This window comes from Falco biarmicus, chromosome 9 (genome assembly GCF_023638135.1).
Source record: "Falco biarmicus isolate bFalBia1 chromosome 9, bFalBia1.pri, whole genome shotgun sequence".
NCBI classification, from domain to species: domain Eukaryota; kingdom Metazoa; phylum Chordata; class Aves; order Falconiformes; family Falconidae; genus Falco; species Falco biarmicus.
In genome coordinates this window covers 18,508,320-18,535,995 of record NC_079296.1, presented here as the reverse complement: position 1 = coordinate 18,535,995, position 27,676 = coordinate 18,508,320, and the positions used below count along the sequence as shown (strand labels likewise).

General features: G+C 47.9%; 2 protein-coding genes across 2 annotated transcripts in view; one reads left to right on the top strand and one right to left on the bottom strand.

Moving 5' to 3' along the window:
- The first annotated feature begins 15,114 nt into the window (after positions 1–15,114).
- NANOS1 (nanos C2HC-type zinc finger 1) lies at positions 15,115–16,291 on the top strand. The gene has a single exon (XM_056351883.1). It carries the CDS (start codon positions 15,248–15,250, stop codon positions 16,016–16,018), a length of 771 nt encoding a protein of 256 aa, XP_056207858.1. The 5' UTR covers positions 15,115–15,247; the 3' UTR covers positions 16,019–16,291.
- Positions 16,292–23,154: 6,863 nt separating this feature from the next.
- The window catches only part of EIF3A (eukaryotic translation initiation factor 3 subunit A), a 35,592-nt gene continuing 31,070 nt past the window's right edge, over positions 23,155–27,676 (bottom strand). Inside the window, exons 20-22 of the mRNA XM_056352911.1 lie at positions 26,432–26,606; positions 25,827–25,996; positions 23,155–24,447 (exon numbers count right to left, since the gene is read on the bottom strand). Of these exons, the coding sequence (XP_056208886.1) occupies positions 24,206–24,447; positions 25,827–25,996; positions 26,432–26,606 (587 nt within the window). The 3' untranslated portion in view covers positions 23,155–24,205. The remainder of the gene's footprint in view (positions 24,448–25,826; positions 25,997–26,431; positions 26,607–27,676) is intronic.

Below are 27,676 nucleotides of genomic sequence, written 5' to 3'. Positions count from 1 at the left end.
CCACAGGAACCCTCGGCCACCCCACAGGCACCCATGACCGCCCCAGCACTGCCGGAAGCCTCCCCGCACCACGGGGACCCGGAGGAGGCTGCGCTACTTCAGTGAGATCAAGATAAAATCAAGGTTGTCCAGTCCACGCGGCTCCACAACTAATGGCACAGCGTACCAAGTGTGTCCTTCAAGCACCTTTTGCGCAAAAGGTTTTGCTGACTTCCCATCACCCTGACTCAGAAAGATTACCCTGTCTGCTTTAAATGGCTTCAAACTGTATTTTTTTCTTTTCCTGGCTTCTTGTCACAACTCTCTCTCCTCCCTTTTTACACATTATCCCCTGGTTTTCCACAGAGCAAGTAAAAGCCAACCCAGACCTTTTTATTTCACACATATCTTTTTTTAAATGAACCACTTCAGGACTCCTGCTGTCCTGGGATTAGCCCTGCTAGATAACTTGTGCTTTTTTTTGCAGCCGCAGAACAAAAATATTATGGTTACATACAAAAACAGGGCTTTCCGCCGGCTAACAGCCAGGGGAAGGGAGGGGGCAGAGCCTGGCCACAGTCGCAGCCAGCGCTGCCGACGTGCTTCAAACCACGCTCGACCCGCTGCCAGCATGGGCAGCCTCTGCGTTCGCTGCCTATAGCTACAGGAACTTAAAGATGAAGCGATGGCTGCAGAAAAATTGCTTCAGTAATGACAAGTCATTACAGGATGGCCGTCACGCGGAAGGAGCGGAGGGGCAGCTGTCCCGCACCACTGTGGGCGGCACGGCTGGATGGGCAGCCAGACCTCCCGACTGCGCTCCCAGGCTCCTCGTTCCTAAATACACGCTGATTTCTGACCTTAAACTACTTGATGGGCTTCCCTGGAGTATCCACCATGGTTTCCATGGAAGTCTTCCCTTTACAATGAGATAGAAATGTGTCTGATCGCTTCCGAACCTGTTAGCAAACAGTGAAGGAAAACAACAGAAGCCTCCACGAGAAAATATTTTACCTGTTTCGCAAAGATAAAAATCAGTGATACAAAAAATTCCATATTAAAAAATTTTAAAGATCCAGCCCATGATCCCTCTTCTCGTTATGAAGAATATTTTACAAAGCAAACAACCTTCTTCAAGTTAGATGCAGCTATCTACAGCTGACAAGTAAGGGGTATAAAGCCTGCCCTCAGACAAGCATTTAATAAAATTCCTAAGATTTGGGTGCCATTTGCCACACCATTACTGTTGACAGAAGCAAATCTCTCCAATAAGCAGATTAAAGATGGGCTGGATTTTTTAAATTTCTCTGTCCTGTCTTAAAAGCTTGAAATGCTGGAAGCGTGGTTACGTTCTATCTGAGCCCAAGAGGAAGCAGAAAGAAAGGCAGGGATGGAGCAAGCCAGTAAGTAACACAGAGAAAACCAGGCACCACAACTTAGAAAGTCCAGCCCAGATTATACAGTTCAATTCTGGATTTATGCATTAAAATATTAGCACGGTGTCACTGGCAAAATTGGTTCGAGGTAAGTCACAGACACCATAACCGCATTCACAGGAGTCCCAGAATTTAAGAGCAATTAATTCAATTTCTGTTTGTTTCATTTCACAGGAATGAATATACAAGGGTAACTTTGGCCCTTGTATATCGTTATATTTCAAAGCACATTGAACATCTTTGAATTCCAGTGTTGTGATGTTTTGTGACATCGCTGAACCCCACCACAGCGGCTCTGCCTGCTGTCGTAACTGGTGACGATAAAAAGGAAGGGCCCGGCTCCCGACGCTTGTGGAAACTCCATTTACAAGAAGTCAACCCTGTTCTAGGAAGGATTTCACCTCTCCGTTTGCAGATGAACGAAGACCTGTCTCATTCCTGTTCCCTCTTGCGCAGGCACTGTCCTTTCACTAGCATTCCTCCACCCCACAGCATCGGCCGTGATCAAAATGAACCATCTGGGTTCTGTGCGGCTGCATTTACATTGTCCGGTTCTCATAAGCGACAGCACAACGTATCTACAGTCAGGTGAAACTTGGCGTGTGTCAGAATAAAATAGTGACATTTTAAAAATTTCTCACAATTTCTAGGAAAAAAAATCAGAAATGTTAAAATGAGTGATTTTAAATGTTTTATTTCAAGAAGGCCAAGACACTTCAGCTTTATAGTTCTGACAGCTATGATTGTTGAAACAACACTAAGAAGCATTTTGAACTAACCATAAGGTTTTAAAACTGTTGTTCAAATGGTGATGAATTCCACATGTGTGAAACACTTCCATTTCATAAAAGCTTACAAGTATACTGTTTTAAAAGGGATACACTTCGGTTCCAATACACATGTAATGTGTATCTAGGCTCTCAGGAGCATCATAAATTCAAAGAAAAATCAAACCAAATCTCAGCACTGTTCATTTTTCATTATCATTGCTATTTTATAACCTTTCATAAAATCAGTTCAATAATATTGGCTTTCAGTAGCATGCACTTTCAATTTTTATGACATCTGGGTGTTAAAATTAGAGGAAAGTTGTTTATTAGTTTAGGAAACAATGGTGTTTATTTGCATTCTCTTTTTTTTTCAGATGGGAAGAGAATTCATATTCATCTGGAAAGCCATAATAATTTGGTGCCAGGACAAAACTGCTCAGAAAATCAAGGCGATCCCTCCAGAAATCTGAACAGCAGAGGAATCTTGTCACAATTAAACATTCTTATGAACAAATATGTTTGCTTTCCTCAGCTGCTCAAACAAAAATCCAAATGCTCAGAATCAGCAAATTACCAGAAAAACAGTAACAAAAGTATAAAATATTTATAAAAAACAAACAAACAAACACAAGAAGTAAAATGCCAGCAGACATCCCCCCACCCTGGGGATCCCCACCCACCCCTCTTACACCCGGGGAAACAACGCACAACCGGAGTGTGTGGCACTCGCCCTTCCTTAGCTGCGGGAAGTTATTACTGATATTTGCTCTTTTTGTCTGAGTAACGAGACAAAAAAGTGGAATATGTTGTCACTATGGCTCTTTGTGTCTCAATTATCTCAATAATATGCTCATAATAAAGTCATAAATAAGGATAAAGCTAGCAGGAGTCTTCCCATTAATTTCAGTAGGACCAGAATGTCATGAGCTTGTCTTTTCAAAAAAAATGAGATCCAGGGACATACCAGAAACCTGCACTTACATTTGTGCATGTACATTTACATCCTCTAAGTGGTTTATCACATTATTTGTTCTGCCTATTCAGAAAACAGGATTTAAACATTTTAAAGTATTTTTTTTTCTCTGTGTCTCTTGTCTGTGTTGTTGCTGGCCTCACCCAGCTCTGCTCTTACTTTCAGACCCTTAAAGCAATGGCTTTTCTTGATTTCCTTCCCCAGCAGTAGAACACATTTCCTCATCACCAGTCTTGTCCACCACTGGCAAGTGTGTCTTTGGTTACCTGCATGCCAGCAACAGCTTGAAATGCAAACGTATCCATTTCTCCCTCTAGCATTGACTCTGTCTTTGGAAATCTTGCTTTTTCCATGGAAGTTTCATAAGCAAAATTCTATGACACTGGATTATATCTGATTTTAGTGAGCCTGCTACTGGAACGGTCCAAAAAACCCACCTTGTCATTCTCCCAGCAGCCCAAGGGATGCAGTTAGACAACAGTGCCTAAACACAGAGCATGTGTCTACAGCAAGGTGTCCTACTGAACTAGCTGGGCGTCTTTTCCCTGTAAGATGAAGTGTGTCGACATATGCATGAACGTTGATGCTGCAAAATGCCGCATGACACCCAGCCTAATACACTGCCCTGACCGAGAAACCAGAATGGCACAGAACTAACCTGGTGTGCAGCAGGTAATCTGAAAACGGGCTGACAAAGCTCCAAGTGTAACTGTAAACGAGGAACCATCACCCCGGGAGTTTCCAAGAAGCTCCATGGTCATCTATTCGCAGCTCATTGGAAGAAAACATGAAAAGATGCTCGACTAAAGCTGCAGATGACACAACGCAGCGGAGTGATAACCGAGGGGAGGATCTGTTGCTGCCAGGGAGCTGGTGGAGGGGAGGCAAGGAAGCCCCAGTGCTTGGTGGGGCCAAGTTGAGCCCCCCAGCCCCCCGCTCACAAGAGATAGGGCTTCGTCTTGGGAGTCAGAGATGCTACAACACCTTTGGGGATCATGGTGGCTCACCGGCTAAGCACAAGCACAGCCATTAGGGACTGGGAGGCAGGGCTCCCAAGGGACGCTATTTTATATATATATATATATATATATATTATAAATATATATATATAAACTCCTTCCCTGGCACTCGGGCAGCCGCTGTCAGAGTTCCAGCAGTGCCTGGCAGGGCCCTGCATTTGCTCCCACTGCCTTTTCAGGATGTCAGCCCCTGGCACCGCGACACAGCACAGAGGTGCGGGGGCGGCTGGGCAGCCTGCTGACCAGCACGGTCCCCAGGGAGCAGGAACACACTGTCCCCCTGTCTGGACCATGGCTCCCGCCGTGCTTTCTCAGCGCCCTGCTGTGATTTAAAAATATTCTTTCCCAGACTCCTAGAAAGACACAAATCTTCTGGTTTACAGTTTAACTCCTTGGGCAGCACGTGATACAAATGCCAAAAACCTACAGGCGTAAGAGACCATTCAGACACCAAAACCATATAAATACCAAAGGCTTCGCATGGAATTTCAGATTGTGTCTTTATTTTAAAAAGATAAGGGGAGGGCTGTGCAGGGAAACATCACCCTTCAGTATCCACCCACTAAGAGCTACTGCCAGAAACAAAACACTGAGCTAATGAACCTTTGGTCTGAATCTATTTTTATGTTTCTATTCGGTCATACACAATGTTTGGGTATAGCACTATGGCAAGGAATGCAAATCTTCCTGTGCTCCCAGCACCGCTGGTGTAATTCCCGCTTTTGTTAAATTGTTAAATTTAGAGCCCACGACTCATAAAGGATGCTGACAAGTTGCAGAGGGTTCAGAGAGAAATATGAAGGACAGAAAAACAGCCTTTACAGTTACAGATCCAGGAGATCAATCTGTCTAGCTTATGAAGAGAGGAGGTGAAAGGATGACTTGGTTAAAGACTATTAACGTTTACAGGGAGAATGAAATGTTGAGACCAGGGTCCTCAATTAGCATCTGAAAACCTTGACACTGAAAACAGACAAGTCCTGGCTGGAAAGATGGGGCACACATTTAACAGTGTAAGTAATGAATTTATTACTGAAGCCAGAGCTGGAGCAGACAGGATGATTCTTCATTACACGTTTTTTTTTTTTAATAACATTTGGATGGGGTTTTTTTTCCTAAAAAGACATGCTGGAATTTAAACAAGCACAAGCAGAAGCAGCCTTATGACCTGTATCATCCAAGGAAACAAACAGTAATGCTCTCTTTTGCTTTTATAACAGTGACAGTCTTCTCTCCCTTCTATCAGCAGTCCTGACAATAATTCCAAGCATGAAATAGGGACAAGTATAATTCTGATCACAGAGCCTCCTGGCAGGCCTGGTCTGTGTTTGTGCAAGCACCAAGCAGATCTCTGGTCTCTCTGCTAATAGTCTCTCACTATTCGCCTGTGCCTTTAACCATAACACAACACTGTAGTGGTGCCACCGGTGCCTCAGCTCCCCACCACCCAAAGACAGCCACAATCACACCCATGCCACCTCCGCCTGTGCCTCCCTCACCTCCTCCTGGTGCCCACCAGGAGTGAAGAATCCTTTGGTACACCCTGGTCCAACCAATTTCAACCAATTTATCTGTTCTGTGTTTCCTCAATACCCAACGTCAATCGCCCTCACTGTGCTTTAAGCCCATTCCTCTGTGTCCTATCCAACAGGATCATGGAGAACAGATTATTCCCTTCTTTGAAGGCATTTAAGACCATTTTCATGCCTCACTACAGTCTTCTCCTGATTCGGCAGCACCAACTCTTTCTACTTCTCCTGAGAGGTCACAGCTCTCATTAGTTTTGCTGCTGGACTCATTCCAAGCGCACCTCCTCTTGCTTCAGACGTCACCCCCCCAAACTCGACACGGGGTTGCAGGCATTCCACAAATACACACCAAAATCCCAAGATCTGTCATGTGTGTTTGAGAGCAGAACTTCGCCCTCTTTTAATCCCGTCTCGTTTATCAGCAATATAACGTTTTGCACATTATCACCCCAATTATAAAGGCTTGTAGGTGATAATGAGATTCCACTGGATATATTCCAGCAAAGCACATTCTAGGTTTTACTAACTTCATTAACCAAGAAAAGCTGGTTAATGGCTGAAAAGTGCAATGATGCACATAATCATACCAGTTGCTTTGCTACTACAATTATATTATTAAGATGGATCTTTGAGGTACCATTTCCATCTATAATTAGTGGTTTATCCCTTCAGGAAAAAAAAAAAATAATTCAAAAGCACCCAAAGGTTTGAACAAAATAGTTCTTACTGAAGACACAAATGAAGTCATGCTCTCAGGGTCAGACTCAGAGTGGGATTTGTAAGAAAACAGGAGCACAAGAATTTGGAAACATAAGACGGGCTCCCAGGGGACGTGAAATGCCAAAGCACAAACTGCAATCCTCCCGCATACTGTTGCGCACAGAGACCTGCACACGGGAGCACACAAACTCACATGTCATCCACAGACATCCATGCCCAGGGCTCCCAAGGGTAAGGAGCATGGATGGGCAGGAGCCAGATATGCCCCAGCCTCTGTACAGGGGGGTGCAGGAGGGACCCCATAGTCCAGGGAGAGCCTTGGGGGAGCACGGGGTTTGTGTCCCAGCCTGAGCTGTGAGCACAGGCATGAGATGAGCTGGGAGAAGGGTGCAGCTGAGAAGCAAGGGAGAAACCCTTTGGAGGCACACACCATGGTGGAGAGCAGCGAGAGGTGGACAAAACCTCCTGTTCTTGTGGCCCTGGCCAGGCACTGGGGTGGTTGCCAGTTGCATAGGCATCAATGTACACCCAGGGAAACACCAGCCTCACCACCACACCAGGGCCTCCCCAGGGAGAGGGCTCTGCCATGGGACCCCCCTCCCACCGACACAAGCACCAGGCCTCAGAGCAGCAGGACCCAAGAGGCACACAGCACTGCAGCCCAAGCCCTGACCCCCAGAGATCTCCAGGAACCCTCCCCAAACCAAGCTGTGTTTGACCCAAGAAGTTTACGTTAACAGCCTGAGGAGCATTCACCTTCCTAACAGCACAATGTGCTCTGAGAAACAACTCGCTGAGACTGTGTCTCTCTTCCTGTAGGATCAGAGGACGTCAGATCCCAAACCCCAGTCTCTGATCACCAGGAGGATACACCCACTGTCCCCAAACACGTTTGCTGGAAATCAGGGTGGAGCCGTTGAATCTTTAACGAAGACCTCCTTTCCCCAAAATCTTAAGTCTCGAAGCTAACTATGACTTCTGAGAAGACAACAGATCCCAGAATATGTAAGAAACAAAAAACATTTAGACTGGTTAAAAACATCCTTCCTGTTGTTTTCTTGACTTCAGTATTCTTGTTGTTTCACGGTTTTCTTGGTCACCACTGCTCTTCCCAACAGAGACAACCTGAATTTCAGATTAGGAAAACCAGCACCTCCAAGCAAGCAGAACAATGAAGAACCGTCTGTTTACTCCTTCCACCAAATAATAAAAGAGAAAACAAGAGTGGTAGTTTTCAACTGCCTGATTTTTTCCGTTGCTTTTCTCTTACAATTAAATCATACTTATCAGCTTGACAAAAAATGCAACGACTGTTTTTCACTAGGAATTTTTTATAAATTTAATCAAGTTGCCAGAAGAAATACTATTATCCTCGCCACGTGAAATTAATATATCAGGAACTTATCTATCGTCTTGCATGTGTGTATGACATTTATATGGATCAACTAATATATATGTCTTCTGCTTGATAAAATTTCACACAATAAAAAAATCTTCAGAACGGAATTTGCAGTCGTCTTAAAGTCCTTGATATGGCTGGCTCTGCCTAGGAGCTTAGCAGGAGCCTTTGCTGGATTTAATCAGGCAGACCTCAGAAATTCTGCTGGAATTCTTTTCGGTATTAGAAATATGCACTAGCATTTGCTAATTCAGGTTCAGAACCGATTCAGAAACTAAAAGCAATAAATCCTCATGCAAGTATCAAGCTCTCTCAAGTATATCCTGGAGCAGTAATTTTTGGAGAGAAGGAATACATAAAGGAATGTAGAGTGTCTAGCCAAAACTTTATTTGAAATACTCTTTTCAATGGATCCAAAGACTCGTCCAAAACGGAAAGACTCCTCTTTTTCCCAAACACATTGGCTTGGCTTTCCACTTACATGACCTTGCACAGGAGACACGAAAGCACAGGCAACATGAGATGCAATTGGTGTGCAAGCTCTTGGCCACCTCCTCTAAATAAGCAGGAGTTTCATCACTGATATCAACTGAACAGGATTTTACCCTGCATTGCAAGTCACCATAACACCTCTCTGTGTTTTAAAAACTCTGCAGTTTCCTGAAATCTGACAGAAACTGCCAACTGTGAGAAAAAATGCAAGTACTGTAGCAAGGCCTGCAGTGGTAAGCATGTACTTAAGTGTTTGCTGAACTGGGTTTTCATTTATTATTACCCTGGAGTTAAAAGGAAGCGTGAAACAGCATTACATGCAGGCAAAGCCAGTCGACACTTCACTTTTAGATGTGTGAAACCTCCGAAATACCAGCCCCTCCAAGAGGCACTGACAACACGAACCTCTGACACATGACAGAGGCGCATGACAATCACCCACCAGCCACTGTAGATGAAAACCTGGCTGGAGCGGAGACCCGCGAGCCAGGATTTCAACCTCAGCATTTCAAAATGCACAGGCCAGGTCACAGGCTGCTGTCAGTGGGCGCAGTGGCATCGGTGGCAGGCGAGCAGCTCAGCACGGATCAGAGAGCTGTTGGTCCCCCAACACCCATCCTGCCGTCATCCCTTCGACTTGAGTTTGAGATATCCAGTAATAGAAAAGTCCAGTAATAGAGAGTTTAATCTCATTCATTATAAAACTGTAAAATGAACACGTTTTCTGTGCTATTTCAGGTTCACAGGATCTTTACAGAAGAACCTGTTTTCCAGTTTCAACACTAGTCTGATTTGCTGTAAGAGAAAAACCTCATTCGACATTTAGAAGCTGAAATGCTTATAGCATTTATTACACTTCCCTGATATATTTATAAAATGCATAAACACAAATTGTTCTTAAACAAAAAACCCTCTCAGTTTTCATAAAAACTGTTTGATTTTCTCATAGACAGTATATATTCATTTCTATGCTACTCTGACATTCTTTTCCACAAGATGTTAATGTGAGTTACTACGTCCTCAGGAAAAATACGCTTCTGCTGATAAACATTTGAATCTTGACTTGTATTTGTGTTCTGCAGTAGTTTGGATGGGCAAGTCAAAACCCTGGCGGGTTCTCTACAACCTTTGCATTCTCCTTTAAATTCCATGCATTTGCAAGAGATGATGGAAGAGCTGATAGTGTCTACTGTTTATCAGCCTTGATAATTAGAGGGGATACGTTTTTGATTGTAAAAAGAGTCTTGTAATGGATATTTTTTTTTACAGCTGCTATTTCCAACACTTTCAGGAGTGCTCTGAATTTGAAGATTTAAAAAAGTCTGTATCCAGAAAACACTTTGCCTCCTGAAAATTAGCTCAGCTTCAGCTGACAGGCTGACAGGCTTTCCTGGGGAAAAGGAAAATCAGTATCTCTCCTCTCTGCACCACCAGCCCCCAAAACATGAAGTCTATTCCTCCTATTTGCTGTCAGCCCTGGAGAGGGCTTGGCTGTCAGGCTGTCACCTCAGCAGCCCCCACAAAGACCCACACACACCCCTACTGCTATGGCTGCAGCCAGGCTGATGCTGCCAGACCACAGTTCAGGCTCTGCTGAAGGCTCATGTTGAAACCATACGGGATGCAGAAGATGCCATTGCTAGATATAAAACTAAAAAGGGAAAAGGATGCCATTTTGCTGGAAAATCGAGCACTTAACAGTCAAGCAGAGCTTTTATTTAGGTTGCTCATATAACATTCTGCTAAGATGTGCGCATTACTTACGTGATCACTGCTTGGATTCTCCACATCACCCAAAGCCCTGCTTATACAGTGCCCAGGTTAGGAGGTAGCTCATCAATATTTTACTTCAGGTCTTTCAACTGGTGGCATTTCTCAAAGTCTGCAGTTATATAGGGTTATTTGTTTCTGTGTGGTTCTCTAGGAGGAGGTCTGGAATCACAGCCCCAGTTGTTGCAGCCCAGCTCCTCACTCGAACCTTGAACAGGTACTGCCACAGCCACAGAGAGCTGGGAGGCTGAGCTGGGTGCCAAGACCTGGGCGGCAACAGCATAGTTCTGCTTCACTGGGGACCTACCACTGCCTCCTCTGGTTTTACATCCATGAAATGGCAACTAACATCACGCTATGTTTTCACTGGGCAAGCAAGCATCTTTGTTTTTCCCTCTCAGCTCTTTCCAGTTGTCTGCATGCAAAGAGGTGGAGCAGCAGTTCTTAGAGAGCTGGCTATACCACTGCGTGCTGCTCTGCATTGTCGATGGCTGAATCAAATTAAAAGACAGCTAAAAATACATGATGCCCCCCACCAGCTCTGTCTGCCAGGGTGAACATTTGCTGCAGCTGCCTGAGGACTGTCATGTAACTCCAGATGCATTGGCTGAAGACAACAGATCCAGAGAGTCACCCCTGCCTCCAGCACAGTGCGTGGAAGTTGTGGTCTACACCACGAGGAAGTTTGATACCCTGGTGCAGAGAAACACCTAACGTGTTTGGTTATGCAGAAATAGCCCACTGGGCTCAGCACAGACCAGAGGAAGGTGAGACCACCACTGCCTCCTTTGCAGTCAAGCAGATTTCCGCCTCTTTAAAGGATCAGCTGCTTCCACACAACAAAAGCAAATCTGCAAAGAAAGATTCCCAAAACCAAAGTCATATTTCACAGCTGGCTTTTACTTCCCTAATCCTCCACCTCGGTATATTTTTGCCAGTAAAAAGGGCCAGAGTAATTTCATTACAGTTCTTACCGACCCTCCTTTCCCTGAAACCCGGGAGCCACCGTGCCCCAGCCCCCCCACCTTTCCCACACCAGTGACACAGAGCAGGGGCTTCCTCCTCAGAGCCCCCTGCCAGCACGGCCACCCCACGTGCACTGATGGCATGAGCCCTTGTGCACCTCTCCCTTTCGACAAGGGGAACAGCGGGAAAGCGCTCAGCCCGTGGGCGCATCGAATATCGGCGCTGCAGCCTCCGAGCAGACTCTAAGCTGAGGCTCTGCTTTCAAGACTTGTGTTTGTATCCTCTGCTGAAACCTCATTTGCCCATGTTAGTCCCACCAGCTGCTTCCAATCTTCTAAACGGAAGGATCGCTCTGTGCTATAAACTTCAGCTCTCCAAACACAAGCATCATCTGCTAAACCAAAAGCTTTAGCTTGCATCCCCGAACACTAGGCTGGGAGTCCAACCAGCACGGGCCCTATCTCTCCTGTGTCAGCAGACACCTAATGTATTTTTAGTGCTGTCAGAAACAAACCGCTCCTTGATATTCCAGGGGGGTGTGTGGAAATCATCTACAAGTGGTGGTGAATCTAGTATTTTCAGAGACCCTTTCAAGAACTCACCGGCCTCCTGGGGGAGCTTGTCAACATCTCCCATGTTAAATGAAAGTCACTTTAACAACCACAGGGGTTTTAAAGAAAAGCTGGAATGTATCAAAGCTGCTGGGATGGCAAGCTTTGTAACGTGCACAATACATCAACACTTACAGACACTAAATCCTCCCCAGCCTCAAGGGAGCTAACAGCCCCCTGGAGTAAGCTTTTTCCTAATGTATCTCTCAAATGAACCGCTAATCTCTTCTCTAAACTTGACAGCTGTCCTGCTTGCACTCAAAACCCCCTGTGCTTAAATCCTCCTATAATTCTTGTCAAATGATTTGTTAGATCATTTTTCCTTTAATGTGAAGAAAGAAATCTTTCCTCCAGCCCTACACAATGAGCTCACTGACTGACCTGCTGCTGTCGTGCATGAGAGCAGCACCGCATCGCTGTGGCCCCCCCGGGTTTCGGAGGCTTCCTGGAGAGGCAGCGATGTCGAGGGACACCGCACCCGTGACATGCAGGGGGGCACCCCCATGGCACTCAGCAGCCAGACGCGGTTTGGACCACAGCTCTGTCCCTCGGGGGCAGGGCGGTACACACACTGGTGCCCACCTACCGTGGCTCTCTGACTCCATAGTATTCATATAAATGTATGTATATATACATAAATATATGTATATATAGATGTATGTATACACCCAGGAGCAATCTTGGGCTCAACAAACTCCTGCTGCCAGCAGGAGCTCCCATACTGGTCCCCCCAAGCAGGTTACCCACTCCCAACAGATCTGATGGCTTCCTGCGCTCAGATCAGCTTAGATCTGACATGGCTCCTCACTGCTCTGCGGGACTGCAGAAAACTTCCCTGTTCTCTGGGCAGAGTTTGGCCCGTGGTGTTGAATTCACGGTGCCAACAGCTATTTGTCACTTCTGCTCCAGCTGATTGCTTTCCAGGGTTGCTGTGCAGCCTTGCCACAAAAACTCACAGAAGACACCACCAAGACAGCTGTGGTCTTACGCTGTCAAAGTCCTTACAAGGGTTGCCAAAAGGGTAGTTCGGGGTAGAGTCAGAAATAGTCCAATCTCCAGCTGAGGACAAAGCAGTGGTTTTTCATACAGTTCTCAACATTTCAAATGAAAAACATTTTCAAAGAACACCAGAACACCGATGCTGCATCTTTCCTAGAAGCAGCTACTTGTCCGCGAGCTGTTCGTGACCGTATTTTTTTGTTTATTGTTTGAAACTCTCTGATGAAAGACTTTCAGTGAGACATCGATTTGTTCCAATGTCAACAGCAGCATTCCCTGCTCTTGCATCAGCACAGTGACGTGCCAGTCCACGAGCTGGTGCAAGGTCGGCTGAAGTCTGACGGCGCCTGACAGCTCTGCAGAGACCTAAGGCTTGAGTCAAGCTGTTGAGTCTTTGCTCAACACCTGGAGCCATTTGCAAAGGTCAGGACAGAGAAAGCGGCAAAATAGCTTTTGCAACATACCTTGTACACTTGGATTGCCGACACACATGAGCTCTGCCAGAGCTGTCGGTCAAACAAGAGGGTGCTGTTACTGCAGTGCTGGTGCCGGGTATCTATCCTTCACAGTATTTTTCTAGTGTGGGTATTTTTTTATGCTGCTCTGTGTTTGTTTTCAGTCCTTGCATTAGCAGTGAGGGGAAGAGGGCCATTTTCCTCTCTGCCTCTGCTACTTACACTGCTACAGCGTGAAGTGATTTGAAATTATTCACTCCCCAAGATTTCCTCTTAAAATGTCTAGAGAAGATGAGCCACAGTTGCCCCAGGGTGTGATGCTTGACCACGCTGACGGATCGCCCTGCGCCGTTTTACCCATCTGTTACCTTTACCATTCCCACTGGCTCCAGAACAACCTGCAAGCGCTCACCCCTCATGAAAATCTGGCCATCCGTTTGTGTTCAGAGAGGCAACGTCCCTGTGCCTCGCTGGGCAGGCCCCAAACGCTCCACTGGAGAGAGGAAACGCTGTCACATAGCTGCGTCTTGGAGAAGGGCTCCGGGCTGAGCCAGATGCCGCACAAGCGTGAAGCGTCCCTGTGCCCATCGGGTGCAGAGCTGTGTCCTACCACAAGCACAGCTCCAGAACAGAACTTCTTTTTCAAATGTTTTCAGTACCAAAAGGCACCCCGTTTTTCAACCAGCACATTCACGGCCTGAAGTGCTGCTTCCAGCCGGGTCTGCTCCTGCAGCTGCCCGCATTGCTCCTTGGTCCTCGGTTCACCCACTCCCTCACCACTTCAGGCGGCTGAGGAAGCGCAGCACGGCCTGGGGTGCAGGAGGCCAGCCCCTCGGGAGGCATTTCAGATCTCTGAGCTTATGAAACCTGCTGGTTTCAGCTGCAAACCACACTGGAAAGCAGCTCTACCTGCCTGTCAGACCTACAGAGCAAGGCCGTGCACAGGGGGGCCAGACTCACCACTGACAACACTCCACCCACCATGCTCAGCCCAGCTGCTCTTACCAGGGGCTGGAAATTAAAAGGGTTTGTAATTGCAGCTGCATTTTTAACTCCTCTTGCCCAAATGGAAGAGCATGTATGCAATGCTTCCTGGAGGAGGATCTGGTTTCTTTGGGGCAGGACGGGATGTGAATCGTCTGGGGCAGGAAAGGGAACTTGCACCTCCCTGCCATGGCCCCTCACCCAGCAGCATGGCTGGAGCGAGAGCTGGGCCACCCAAACCCAGACTCGTTAGACGCGGCAGGTGGGTGCTCCAGCGCCTACCCTGCCACCCGGGGTCCCTCGAACAGCATCCTCCACGCACACCCGCTGCAGGGGCCCGCTCTCACCCATAGCCTGGCTCAGCCGCCTCCCTGTCTTGGGCTGAACCTGCCAGGTGGGTCCCGCACGCCCCGGCCAGCACCGCACGCCAGAGCCCGTCCGAAGGTTGTATTAGATAATAGCGATCAAACACAGTGACCGAGGGGGGGCCAAGGAAGGAGTCACCTCCATGCCACACGACGTGCTGGCACCTGTGGGATAGCATCTGCTGCCCTTAATCAGCTTACCGGCTACTAATTGCTTTCCCTTTCGGGCTGCGTGCCGCCCGCACCCGCCGCTCCCCCGGGTCTGGGCTGGGCCCGATCCTGCCCGCACGGAGCGCTCCACCAGCCCCGCGCGGGCCCGCTCCCCGGCCGGGCCACGGGGGCTGCTCGGGGGCTGCTCGGAGGTTGCTCGGGGGTTTGCTGCGGGTGTTGCCCTGGTCTCTGCCCGGGGGCGGGAGCTCAGGGGCTCCATCCCGCCCCGCCGCCACCGCCCCGCCCGCGCGTGCCGCCACACCTGCGCCGCCGGCGCGGCACTCCCCCGCCCCTCCCCGCCGCCCGCCAGCCAATGAGCGGGGGCGGACTCTGGCCGGTGGCCAATGGGAGCGCAGAGTCCGCCCCCCTCCCCGCTGCCGCCGCCGCCGCCCTCTATTTGAGGCGCGCCGCGCGGCCGCGCGCTCGCAGAGGCGGGAGCGGCGGGAGCGGCGCGAGCGGCGGGCGGGAGCGGCCCGGGGCGGACGGGCGCCCGGCCCAGCAGCGTAGCCCCGCACCGCAGCCCCGCACCGCGCTCGGGGGAGTGGGCGCCCCCCGGGCGGCTGCGCCCCCATGGAGGCTTTCCCCGGTGGCAAGCTGGAGCAGCACCGGCACCTCCCCCCCGTGGAGTGCCTGCCGGGCGCCCGCTACGGCGGCCGGAGTCACAGCGCCTGCGGGAACGTCTTCAACTCCTGGAACGACTACCTGGGGCTGGCCACGCTCATCACCAAGGCCGTGCGCCCCGGCAAGGGCTTCGGCACCGAGCCCCCCTCGGTGGTGGTGGCGGCCGCCGTGCCGCCGGCCGAGGAGGAGGAGGAAGAGGAGGAGGAGGAAGAGGCGGCGGGGCCGTACTTCGAGGGCGCGCTGGACTTGCACGACCTGGACCTGTGCGGGCATCACCACCACCACCACGGCGAGGGGCTGCTGGAGGAGCGCTTCGCCGACTTCAGCCCCTTCCCCGGGCGCGGCGGCCCCGCCGCCGTGGTCTTCGACTGCTCGGGGGAGCACCCGGGCCGGGAGGGCTCGCCGCACGCCTGGGGCGGGCTGGTGGTGGCGGGGCGGCTGCCGAGCCACCCGCGGGCCGCCTCCCGCCTGCTCAAGCCCGAGCTGCAGGTCTGCGTCTTCTGCCGGAACAACAAGGAAGCCGTGGCCCTCTACACCACCCACATCCTCAAGGGACCCGACGGCCGCGTCCTCTGCCCGGTGCTGCGGCGCTACACCTGCCCTCTCTGCGGCGCCAGCGGCGACAATGCCCACACCATCAAGTACTGTCCCCTCTCCAAAATGCAGGCGGCCAAACAGCTCAAACACGCCCGGACCGCCCTGGGGAAGAAGGGCCGTTAGACGCCGGAGCCCCGCGGGCGGCCCTGCCCGCCCCCGCCTCTGCCCCGCGGAGGGTCGGGGCGGATGGCGGGGGGTCGGGGCGGGTCGTTCCATCACGCGTTAATACATTAAGGGCGGAGAGCGGCAGCGCCGGGCCGGTGGCCGCCGCGGGTGGCGTCCGGTGCGCGCTGGCCCGCGCGGAGCCCGGCCGCGGGCGCCGCGCAGCTGAGATGATGCACTGTATTTGTTTATTGTAAGAAAAAAATATATATATGTGATTTTTACGGAAACGGATTTACGGCGAGATCGAACGGGGAGGGGAGGGGGGGTTGCAGCGGGCGGGGGGTGCGGCGGCAGAGCGCCCGGCCCAGCCTCTCCGTGCCGTCGGGGGACGGTCGGCGTGCCCGGGCTGGGAGCCGGGGGGGCATGCGGCCGCCTCGCCTCTTACGGCGGTGGCTGCCTCCTCACGGTGCGGGACTTCGCGTTCCGGCTCTTCACCCCAGCGGTTCCCTTTGCTGGTCGTAAAACCGGGAAGCAAATCGCGAGCGAAGCTGCCGCCGGTTCCCGGCTCGGTGACCGATGCCGCCTCCTCGAAGCCGCAGCATCGGACCCGGCGCGCTGGGGGGGCCGTGCCGTGCCCCACCGCCCCCTCGGACCCCCCCGCTAGTGAGCGCGGGCAGCACTGGGCTCCGGGTCCCCCTGCCCCATAGGCGGCTTTAGGGCAGGTCTGGGAGGCAAACGCACCGACGTGCGTGTTTGCAGACGCGCTGACTCTGGGCCGGGGTGCACGCTGAGCCCGTTTTTGCAGAGGGCAAGGCAGTACGTACAGCAGAGAGTAAGCTCTGAGGTAGCTTGTGTTTGTGGTGGAGCATGGGGGGGGGTGTGGGAAGCCTTTGGAGAGAAGTGACCTGGAAAAAGCAGAAAGCTGTGGCGGAAGGGGAGGTTGTGGTTTTTTTCAAGAGTTGAGAGTGTGGTTTTAACTCCTTGCAAGGTGGAAGGGCTCTACCCATGTGATTAACAAATACCCTTAATGCCTCATAGACTATATAACACGTAAGACTGGTGCGGAAGACCTGGACCCTAAGTGATGACAGTTCCTTGGCACCGAGCATCAGACTGGGCTACATTGCTCCTAATCCTCAAGAGATCAGAAATCACTTTTATTTTGGCTCGGAGACAGGACGAGCAGCAGCAGCTTTGTAGTTTGCTTAGGAGACCTCCAGAGCCAGAAGGCAGGCGCCCGAGCTCTCGGAGCAGTGTTATGCTGTAAATGGCTTTACCGACACCTGGGACACGAAAGGGTGCTGCGTCTGCGGGGGCTGCCCTGTCAGAACAGGGAGGTGAAGAGAGCCTGGTGCAGGAGCTGCTGGGGCATCACCAGGAGGATGAGAAAGGAGGTGGGTCCTGATGGAAAAAGGGTGCTAGGAAAGAGAGGTGACGCGCGCTTGTGTGGATTCCCTTTGATAAGCTGCTCGGCAGGGTGGGAGGTTGGGGTGGGAGAAGGGGAGAGCAGGACAGTAGAGAATGGCATCAAAACATGTGTAGGGTGGGCTGGGGGGGAGGGCCCAGGGCTCAGTATTCATCAGTGCTCTTGGCTCGCAGCTGCAGCAATTAGGAGGGAGAAACTGATTTTGTGTGAAAGTATTCTCTTAAATCTTCACCACATGGCTCCAAAGTCGGTGTCAGGTCTAATTACCAATGCAATGGGGCTTGCATTAAATAACACTTCACAGTGGCAAACCCTCTCGCGCTAAATATCGGTTACATATTGTCTCTTGCTCTATGGGGTATGCACCACTGGCTCTTCTAAGCTAGATGTGTTTGGTTTTGTGATACCTGGTCCACATAGGTTTAATCTGTGGCCACCACACGTTAGAATCAGACTCAAGTGTGATGCTGTGGGAAGAGTTTTCTTCTGTGCTGTTGTTACCTCCTTGTGGGAAGTTTGAAGATCAGTATATACCTTTTAATGCAGTTGACTGTTACTGGACACAAGCAAGGAAGGTCTAAGAAAATCTGTCTCAGGTGTTTTCTGAGGAGGTAGTTCTGGCAGGGCTGGATCCACGGTGCCCCTCAGTGTTTGCCATGTACGCAGCCCTCCTCTCTGCTCTGTACATTAAGCTACTGTGTAGCGACAGCCCTGTTGCAGTGCCTGGGAATTCACCGATGCACCAGAATATTCCCTGTCTTGGCCGGCACCTGTCTTTTGCAGCACTTGGTTCTTCCCTCTGCTTGTGCAGGAGGAAGAATGTTGTTACCAACGGCCCCTGCTGCTGCTGCCTGCCACTCCTGGTTCTTCTCTCATCCTAAACGCGTACTCACAGCCTTGCTGTGGAAAGGCCGAAAGCTGTCTGTCGTAGCTGCCACACATGGCGTTAGGCATCTCTTCAAACTCTTTTAACAGGTAAGCTGGAAGAGTAACAGCCTCAAAAAACCAGCCGGGGGGGGTGGGGGGAACCCCAGAGTATTCCAGAGGGGAGGTGACAAGATTCAGAATCAGCAAAAGGCAGCCTGAGAGCCGGGCTCCTGGTTTACTTTACATGATCATTCATTCAACAGGACAATTTGCCCTTTGAAGTTTTACAAGTCAGTGTCTTACAAAGACCAAACCTTTGAGGAGGTTTTGTTGGTTTGTTGTTGTTTTTTGGGTTTGTTTTTTAAGTAAGCCTCTGTGATTCCCTGTGCACCAGCACACTCCCTGTGGCACTGAGTAAGCAGAAACATGCTTGTTCTTGGTCACTCTGAAAAGCTTATTACAATAGATAAGTGCTTATACAGTTACTTTGATTCCTTAAATACTGGAAACCATTTATATTAGTAATTTAAATCCTAGGAATAGCAAACTGCTTAATCTGTCAACAGCCCAGGTTGGAGCTGTTATATGCTCCACAAAAGAGGTCTAAGAAAAGCCAGACAGCATTTTCATTTATTCTACAGGCATCTGCAAATCAAAATATTATGGCCACTTGTTTAAACCAAATGCTTTATCTTCAGAGCATCGCTTTTTTACAGGGAAATATTCCTAAGCATGTAAGTGACAGAATCACATCCAATCGAAATAGTAATATTCTGGTAAGAGGAGCAAACACAGTATTGGGTAGCCTGTAATCGTCCTCAGTTGATACTAGTCTTGGCAAAAAGCAAGCTACTTCTGATTTAAAACTAGTCTCAGATGCATAGATAACTTGATCCAGCTGCAGTTAGTTAAGTTTGTACCCATCGTTAGCATTAATATTTAGTGCCCTCTTTGGACAGAGTTTGCTCTCAGTCTGCTGACCGGAGTGCCTGAGCTGCTTTGCCGCAGGACTAAGCCATGACATCTGCAAAATGTTTCCTTCCCATAGATGTGCCAGTTTGACCCACCAAATATATAGGTTGATACATACTGGAGATAGTTTGCTGACAGTCATGGGGGGAGGAAAAACGTGTCTGGGCAAAACAGAAGCGATATGCTAGATACAGAAGAAGGTGCAGCAAAGCCTCTAGCTTGTCCTGCCCATGAGTAAAAGGACTAACAAAGCTTAAGTGGCACCAAGAGAGACTGCAAAAAAGCAGCAGAACAGCTTGTAGAACCTCCCTCCTACCATAATTAAATGCATTGATAATTCTTTTTAAGAGGAGGACCAGACCAAATGTAGAGCGTTTCAGTTCTAGCTGGTCCTGCTGTGGCAAAATAGGAAGAATCGGTCATGCTGGCTAACGCCACTCGCACGCCTACTTGCAGTCCTGCAGAAAACCACCCTGGATGGGTGCTGGTGCCTGAACAATGGGTAGATTTTGAACCTTGGGTTTCACTGACCCAACACCCTCGCTTTGTAGGCCTGCATAATTTAACAGTACCTTTTCATTACGGAAGGCAAACTTGGTCACGTGAAGCAGTTCATGTCGATGGCAGCAGCCCACAGACATTAAAACCACAGCGACACATTTTGTTTGCCCCAAGACAAGAGCTGCAGTTCTGCTGGAGGTTGCCTCCTGGCTGTCCACCAGCCACCTGTGCCACAGCTCCCGCTGCGCTCTGATCCTGCTCGTGACCGCACCAAGGCCCGTCCCACCGAGGTCACAATGTGTCACAACATGTCCTGAGATGCAGCCATTACTGTCCCCAGGCTGGAGTGGCAACACTTCATTCGCTGGCCCTGCCCTGCTCTGCCAGTTCTCATAAAATAGCGATTTATTTTTTTTTAAAGTTTGGTTTGGTTTTTTGTTTGTTTGTTTAGGAGAAAGCCACTCTAGAGAAAACAATTTCAGTGACTACATCCTGCTCCTGCTCAGCACCCTGAGGATCCTCAGGCCTGCCCAGCAGCCGGGGGTCAGGCTCTGGGCTGCTCCCAGCGTAGGAAAGAAGCTGAACTGCTCATACCTGATCACCTGCCTTGCTCTGCTCCTGGAGGTTTGGTTTAATTGAGCAACATTTGCACCCATTTAACCAGCAGCAGCCTTAAGTTCTGCCTTCTAAATAGAGCCTGTGACAGTTTGTACTGTTCTAAGGTTCACTGAAAAATTTAGATGTTTAACTGAATGTAAGTCAAACAGCAATGCTTGACAGAATTCGACTCCAACATTTCCAGGTAACCAGACTTTGTGCTAATTGTGTAATTACAGCAGTAGATGGAGGGTTCAGTGGTGGGGTTTGGTCAGTGGTGGGTTTCGATCACTGTGGTCAGTATTCTGTCTGAAATGATCAAGCAGTAAAATAAACGCAGGGGTAGGTCTGTAAAGCTCACATCTTGCAGATCTTTTCTCAAGCTGCCCAGTCCTGAGATTTTTACGTGTTGACAACGTTATCACAACCTCAGGTAACGGAAGGTAAGAACACAGGCTGGGGAGCAGAGCGTTGGCTGGTGCGGTGATGGCTAACAGTTATCCCATGTAAAAATGGCTGTGTTTGGGTAAAGTTAGAATTGTGTAACTAGGGGTATAATCACTCTTTACATCTCCCTGATGACTGGAGAAAGGCAAATGTTGCACCCATCTTCAAAAAAGGCCAGAAGGACCATCTGAGAAGCCACAGGCCAGATGGTATCACTTCAGTCCCTGGGAAAATCACAGAGGAAGTGATTCCAGAGCATGATTTTGGGCACATGCGGGAGAAAGTGACTGGGAACAGTCAGCATGGATTTCCTGAGGGTAACCCATGCCTGAGTCGATGGCCTTCTACAACAAAACAACTTGTGGGCAAGGGAAGGAGCAGTAGATGTTCTTCATGTTGGCTTTAGCAAGGCTTTCAGCACGGTCTCACACAATATTCTTGTACCCAAGTTAGGATGTTGCAGTTTAGATAACAAGGTGGGCGGAAAAAACGGTTGGATGTTCAGGCCGAGTGCCTTAGTCCGTGGGCTGGACTGCACCTGGTGGGGAACACCAGGGTCTGTCCTGATACCTTCCTTGCTATCTGCCCAATACCTCCCTTGAGGCTCTGGAGGCAGCAGCAGTTTGTGGATGACCCCAAAGTGGGGGGAATCCAGTTGATGCCGTTGGGGCAAGGCTGCCATGCAGAGGGACCACGACACGCTGGGCAGCAGCCTGATGGAATTGAGCAAGAAGGAGGGCAGAGTCCTGCGCTGCCAAGGAAGACACCCCTGCAATGACAGACAGGGGGTCCCTCAGTCACCTCTGGGACCCTGGCAGGCAAAGAGCTGGGCCAGGAGCAGCAGCTCTCAGGCTGGCTGAACAGGACCGTGGCTGTAGATGAGGAGAGTAGCCCCCTCAGCGCTCAGGAGACCTCATCTTGACTACTGCGTGCTCTTTTGGGGCCCGGTGCCCCCCCTGCCAAATCCAAGCAAGTTCAGCAGAGGACCAATGTGCTAGTGAGGGGCTGGAGCATGTGCCTGGGAGGAAGGGCTGAGGGAATGGCTCGTTTAGCTTGGAGAAGGGAAGGCTTTGGGAAGACCTAACAGCAACTGGCCAGAACCTGCCAGAAGTTACCAGGAAAATTCAGGCTTTCCACAGCAGTGCGTAGGCAGGAGGATGAGAGACACGGGGTAGAAGCTGGGAAAAAAAAAAAAGGTTTAAGCTTTTTGAGGGCCACAAAAATGACCAGAAGGATCGAGCACCTCTCCTATGAGGAAAGGCCAAGAAAGTTGGGGTGGTTCTGCCTGGAGAAGAGAAGGCTCTAGGGAGACCTTACTGTGACCTTTCAATACTTACAGGGGACTTATATGAAAGATAGGGACAGTATAAGGGCCTGTAGCAATGGGACAAGGGGTAATGGGTTTAAACTAAGAGGGTAGATTCAGACTAGATATAAGGAAGATTTTTTATTTATTTATTTATTTTTTACACTGGCACAGGTTGCCCAGAGTGGCAGATGCCCCACCCCTGGACACATTCAAGGTCAGGCTGGACCAGGCTCTGAGCAACCTGATCTGGTTGAAGATGTCCCTGCTCATTGCAGGGGGCTGGGACTATATGACTTTTAAAGGTCCCTTCCAGCCCAACCCATCCTATGATTTGATGATTTTTCAGTCTGGGAGCAGTCAAGCCCTGAAAGAGGTTGCCCAGAAAGGTTGTACAGTCTTCACCCTTGGAGGTTTTCAAGACCATGCTGGAGAAACATGGTTCTGAGTAACAGAACCATTTCACAGCCAGGGTGAAGTGAGCTCCTGGGGTCCCCTTTAACAGGAATGATCCCACAGTCCTATGACACAGAATGTAAGGACAGCAAGAGGCAGCTGAACAGCAGCAGCCTCCACCACTCCAAATCCAGTAAGCGCTCTCTGTTACTGGATAACCGCCGTTCTCTAGTTCCATCCTTTATAGGACCGTATGATGAAAAAACAACATAGTAACTTTTTTGCTTAGAAAACACTACTGCTCTGTGACTCAACGAGCAATGACGTGGCAGGCTCCAAAGGCGCACACACAAACCAGGCCCTAAGAAGATGACTCTGAGAGCAAGTTTTTCCTGAGAACCCTACTGGTCCTGGATAACTCAGAAGAGGGCAGGAAAAGGCCCAGAGAAGTATTACAACTTTTGTTCACACAAATCAAAATTAAACCAGGTTTCTCTGGAAGAAGCTATCCCAGGTGTTCTCACATTCTCTTCTGGCTGGTACAGCAACAGGTGTGCGTACTGACCAGGAGCTGTTCAGCAGCTGTTCTGCATTAATGTACATTGCAGGAAGTTACTTAAAAAGTCACAACACTCTAGCAGCTAACTCCTTAAGTTGTTTATTTATCATTGAAGAAACACACAGCAGCAAGTTCTGTGTTGGCTTCAGTATGACCAGATAGTTAATTGTTGTTACTGCACCCCAGGTTTGAAGTCAACACAGCTGTTACTACAGATCACTTTTTTGGTAAGGGAAAGAATTGACCCTGAAGACAAATAATTGGGGGGAAAATTCAACAATTTCTCCAAACCCACACATTTTAAATATGACAATATTTATAAATCCTTGAAAGGCATGAATCATCCAGTAATGGAAAAAGCAGTTGTGATATTGGCAACAGAAAATACATAGCCATATGCTTACCAAAACACTTAAAATTGTAAAAGCCTGAAGTTTTGTGGTTGTACACTGCAGCAGTATACATGATTGGAACAATGATGCAAAATGGCCTCATAAGCGTTGCGTATTCAAGTAAATCTACAGGAAAGTATCCCAGTGTAGCTAATGCTCATAATGTTCGTTGTATTTAATTCAATTTTAAACAACTTACTGAATTTAGACAGCGATAAAATATGTCTCTCAGAAACCGCCTGCCCTCAAAGATACCTATGTAAAAGAGGGCTTTTATACTTTTTTCTGTTTTGTTTTTGGCTAATTATGGAAATGCATTTAGCTCTGCTTTTTCAGTAATTCCACTGTGTGAACAGAGGTGTTCTCAAATGCACGTTCTGTGATGATAATACCCCATTCCAAATTAAGAAAGACTAAAAATAAAAAGGTCAGCCTGTTTTGGTGTGAGATAGAGGCATTACTCAAGACAGCTGTTGGGCTTGCTTCTTTTTATTTTAGCAACAAACGACCCATGAAATAAGCATAATTTGAAATTTCAAAAACTGGCATTCAATTTCCAACCTTCTGCTGTGAGTGTTGTGCATGGTCAATCTATATGAGTACGTAATTCAAGCTCATGCTTTCATGTTACCTCAAAACATTTGTTAAAGAATTCCAATTCAGAATGTTTGTAAGCACAAATATAATCTGTGGATTCAATCAAATCAAAGCTAAAACATTGGTTAAACTCTGTGAGCTTCACTTAACGTCGTACAGTGGTCCACCCTTCTTCATCTGTCTCGTTTTTAGTACGGCGAAGGGGTTCACGCTCCTTTTCTGTTTTCCAGGAACCTTTCTCCTTCTCCCCATCTCTTTCTCGATCTTTTGATGCTGGTGGAGGGGCAGAAGCTGGTGGCGCAGCAGGAGCAGGAGCTGATCGCCGAACTGCTTCACGTTCTTCTCCACGTTCTTCTCTCCTATCATCAGCACGCCGCCATGAGCTTGCTGCAAATACAGAAAGACAATAAAACAACCTCTGTCATGCTCCACCAGCAGCCTGCAAGGGTTTAAACAAATATGCCTGGCACCAACAGCCTGATTTATGGATTCTCAATCTTGCCAAGAGGTAATATGATAATGATAGCCAAATGCACAGTTTAATTTTATAGTGAAGTAATGGACGGAAACTACTCAAGCATCTTTTCAGATTCAGGATTGTCGTGAGCAACCCAAGTGTCATCTTTAAAACACAGTAACTGCAATAAGAATGTTCCACTGATGTACATAGTTTTATAATGTAAAAATATATTCTTATATTATTATCAGAATTAAAAGCACAAAAGCATCTCCTTAGAAATGACTGAACCCTGAAAACAGAAAAATCCTAAATTGAAAACACCTGTGGAAAAAATTTAGGAGTTCACTGTCTCATAAGACAGCAAATTACTCTTCAGCCTACTGAAATCAGAGGTATAAACAGCACCAGATTACATGACTCCACTAGTAACAGAATCCATTATCCTTTACTATATGAAAAATTGTTCATTTCCACCAACAGGACGTTAATAATTCTACCCCAGCTATGCATGAACAAAGCTGTACCAAATACTAAACGAGACAAATACCAAAACTCCTTGATATATTAAAAAAGAAAAAATCATCTCCACACTGAGAACCCTCAGCCTTTCCACCAGCTGAAATCCTGTACGACATGTTCTGTTCCAGCCTGCTCTCCCAGAGCAGCTGCCCAGCAGCACCCATGTGTGTTCAGGGAGCACCCACACCTGGGGCAGAGACCAAACGAGACTCTGAACGTGAGGATGCCAGAATGGGAAGACATAGTATCTCACCCTAAATGTATTTGCTGCTACTGTATTTTTAGAACACAGCAAAGGATTAATAAATGCACATAATTAAAACAGGTTAATGTATGTAATTATAATATGTTATTCATCAAAATCAATATTATTAATAGTGTGAAACCCATAAGGACTTGTTTGGAACTATTTCCCTCACATTTTAATGGTTTTAAGAAATGAGCCAGAAATTACTTTCTGGGACATCTACCTTGATAATTTAAGTACAAGAATTTCAGTCCCCCTGAACATAATCCTACTATGAAAACTGCATACTTATAATGTTATACTTCTAGTGCAGATGTGAAATGCTACTATGATATAAAGAGTACGACTAAAAACAGTTAAGATTCAAGGAAGGATTCTCAATTATACTAAAGCTCCTTTCTGTTACTTTGCTTACGCAAAGGGAGTTTAAGTGGCTGAAAATACAACTTATTCCCATTTTACCGCATCCTAGCACTGTCAAGAGTAACAGGAAGGCCCTATAATGAATGTAAGCCTTCATGAACACTGAAATAAACGTACGTTCTTCACGGTCAGATCTGAGTGGTGGTCCTCTTCTGAGGGGTGGATCTCTGTCATCACTACGTCGATCTCTCATGTCACGACCACCTCTGTCCCATTCCTCACGGCGACTTGAATCTCTCCAGCTAGAAGTTTCCTCAGCTGGCCCTCTTCTCCAACCAGCGTCATCCCTTTTGCCATTCAGAACATCAAATAAGACTAAACGTTAAGGCCTTACCTTTGCTATGGGAATAAGCAATAATACATCACCACACAGACAGAGACTCATTGGGCCTGAAAATATTTAACATACTGACATACTTGAAAAACCTGTTCTGTTTTTCTGGAGCCTAACATGAAATTCCCTTGATAACAGGTAAAAAAAAATAATTAAAGCAGTAAAGCATTTTGGGATTCCTTCTGTAAACAGTTAACACTGTCTTAAAATAACAAACTAAAAAGGCTCCAAAAATGACACTATACATTTACTGCCTTAAAGTGCTTAAATCCGTACAAACCAACCACTGTTCCTTTCACCTGGCAAAGTTACCTGATTTCTTTATCAGCAGGCCATTTATTTTTTTTAACAGAAACATTCTAGAAGCATTTAAACAGAGAAGTCAAACCTGGGACGCCTGAAACGATCATCTCTATCAAAATCTCTATCTCTGTCAAATTCACGGTCCTTCTCATTTTCATCACGATCTTTGTCTCTATCCCATTCACGGTCTCCTGGAGGTCTGGAGTCTCGGGGAGGCCCCCAGCTGTCCTCACGAGCCTTTTCTCGCTCTCTCCATCCCCCTATAAGTAACAAACACAGTCAAACGAATTTGTGACTGACCTCTGATCTCTCCACAGACAAAAGAATCCTTTACTTCCCTCACAGAAACTGGTTCTTCAAGTTTTGATCCCTAGGGATCCAACTCAAGAAGCTTGTAAAAAGTGAGCACACTGAGTAGGAGCCATAGACAAACACCGTAGAAACTGCTTAATATAAAGACAGCAACATATACCTCATCTATCAGGACTGCCTGTAATAGTTTAGTAGAGCTGATTACACCCTGCAGTTTTCAGTCAGAAACCACAAACTCCTCAAGGGTCTTGTGCAAAACAAGCACAGGAAGAAGTAAAGGGGGTAGCTCAGAGAGCAGATTCCTTTGTGAAAATCTACAAGTGAGGAGATTTTAGGCTAGCAATTTTTTTAAGTCCTTAGTGCTTTTTTAATGCAGTACTTTAAAAGCTGCTGGTGTCTGTGAATACATAATTCTGAATAAAAAGAACCAGGAAATCAAAATAGTATCTAACATTTAAATGTCATCAACAGTTCTGAAAAGAATCAGGAACAGTTGCGCTAGTCGCCACCAACAAGACTTAAGACTAGACATACACTATACAAGGCTAGGATAATTCAGATTGAGGGACCTCAGAAGGTCATCTAGTCCAAATACCTGCTCAAAGCAGGATTTTCAAGGGCAGACACAAAAGCAAGAAAGGAATGGTAAAAACAGCAAGATCTTTGTACACATAAAAAAGGCTTAACAAAACCAGATCCACTTGAATGACATATCAAAGTCCTCCTTAGAAGGAGGTTAATTTCAGACACATAGAGAGGGCAGGGAAAGAGACCAAGGTCTGCAAATCTACTGAGAATGTTTCTCCCATCAGAGCATTCAACTTGCTTATTTCAGTTTTGCACATGGGCAAATTACCAGCATTACTATGTGACCTTTCGGTATCTTCTAGGCAAGCAACAGGCACAGCTGCTTTTGCTGCTTTTTTTTTTTTTTTTTTTTTTTTTTTTAAATACTCAATCAAATTAAAAGGTTTGATTATACTAAGTAAAGGAGTCTCCACATTAGTCAAATTAATTC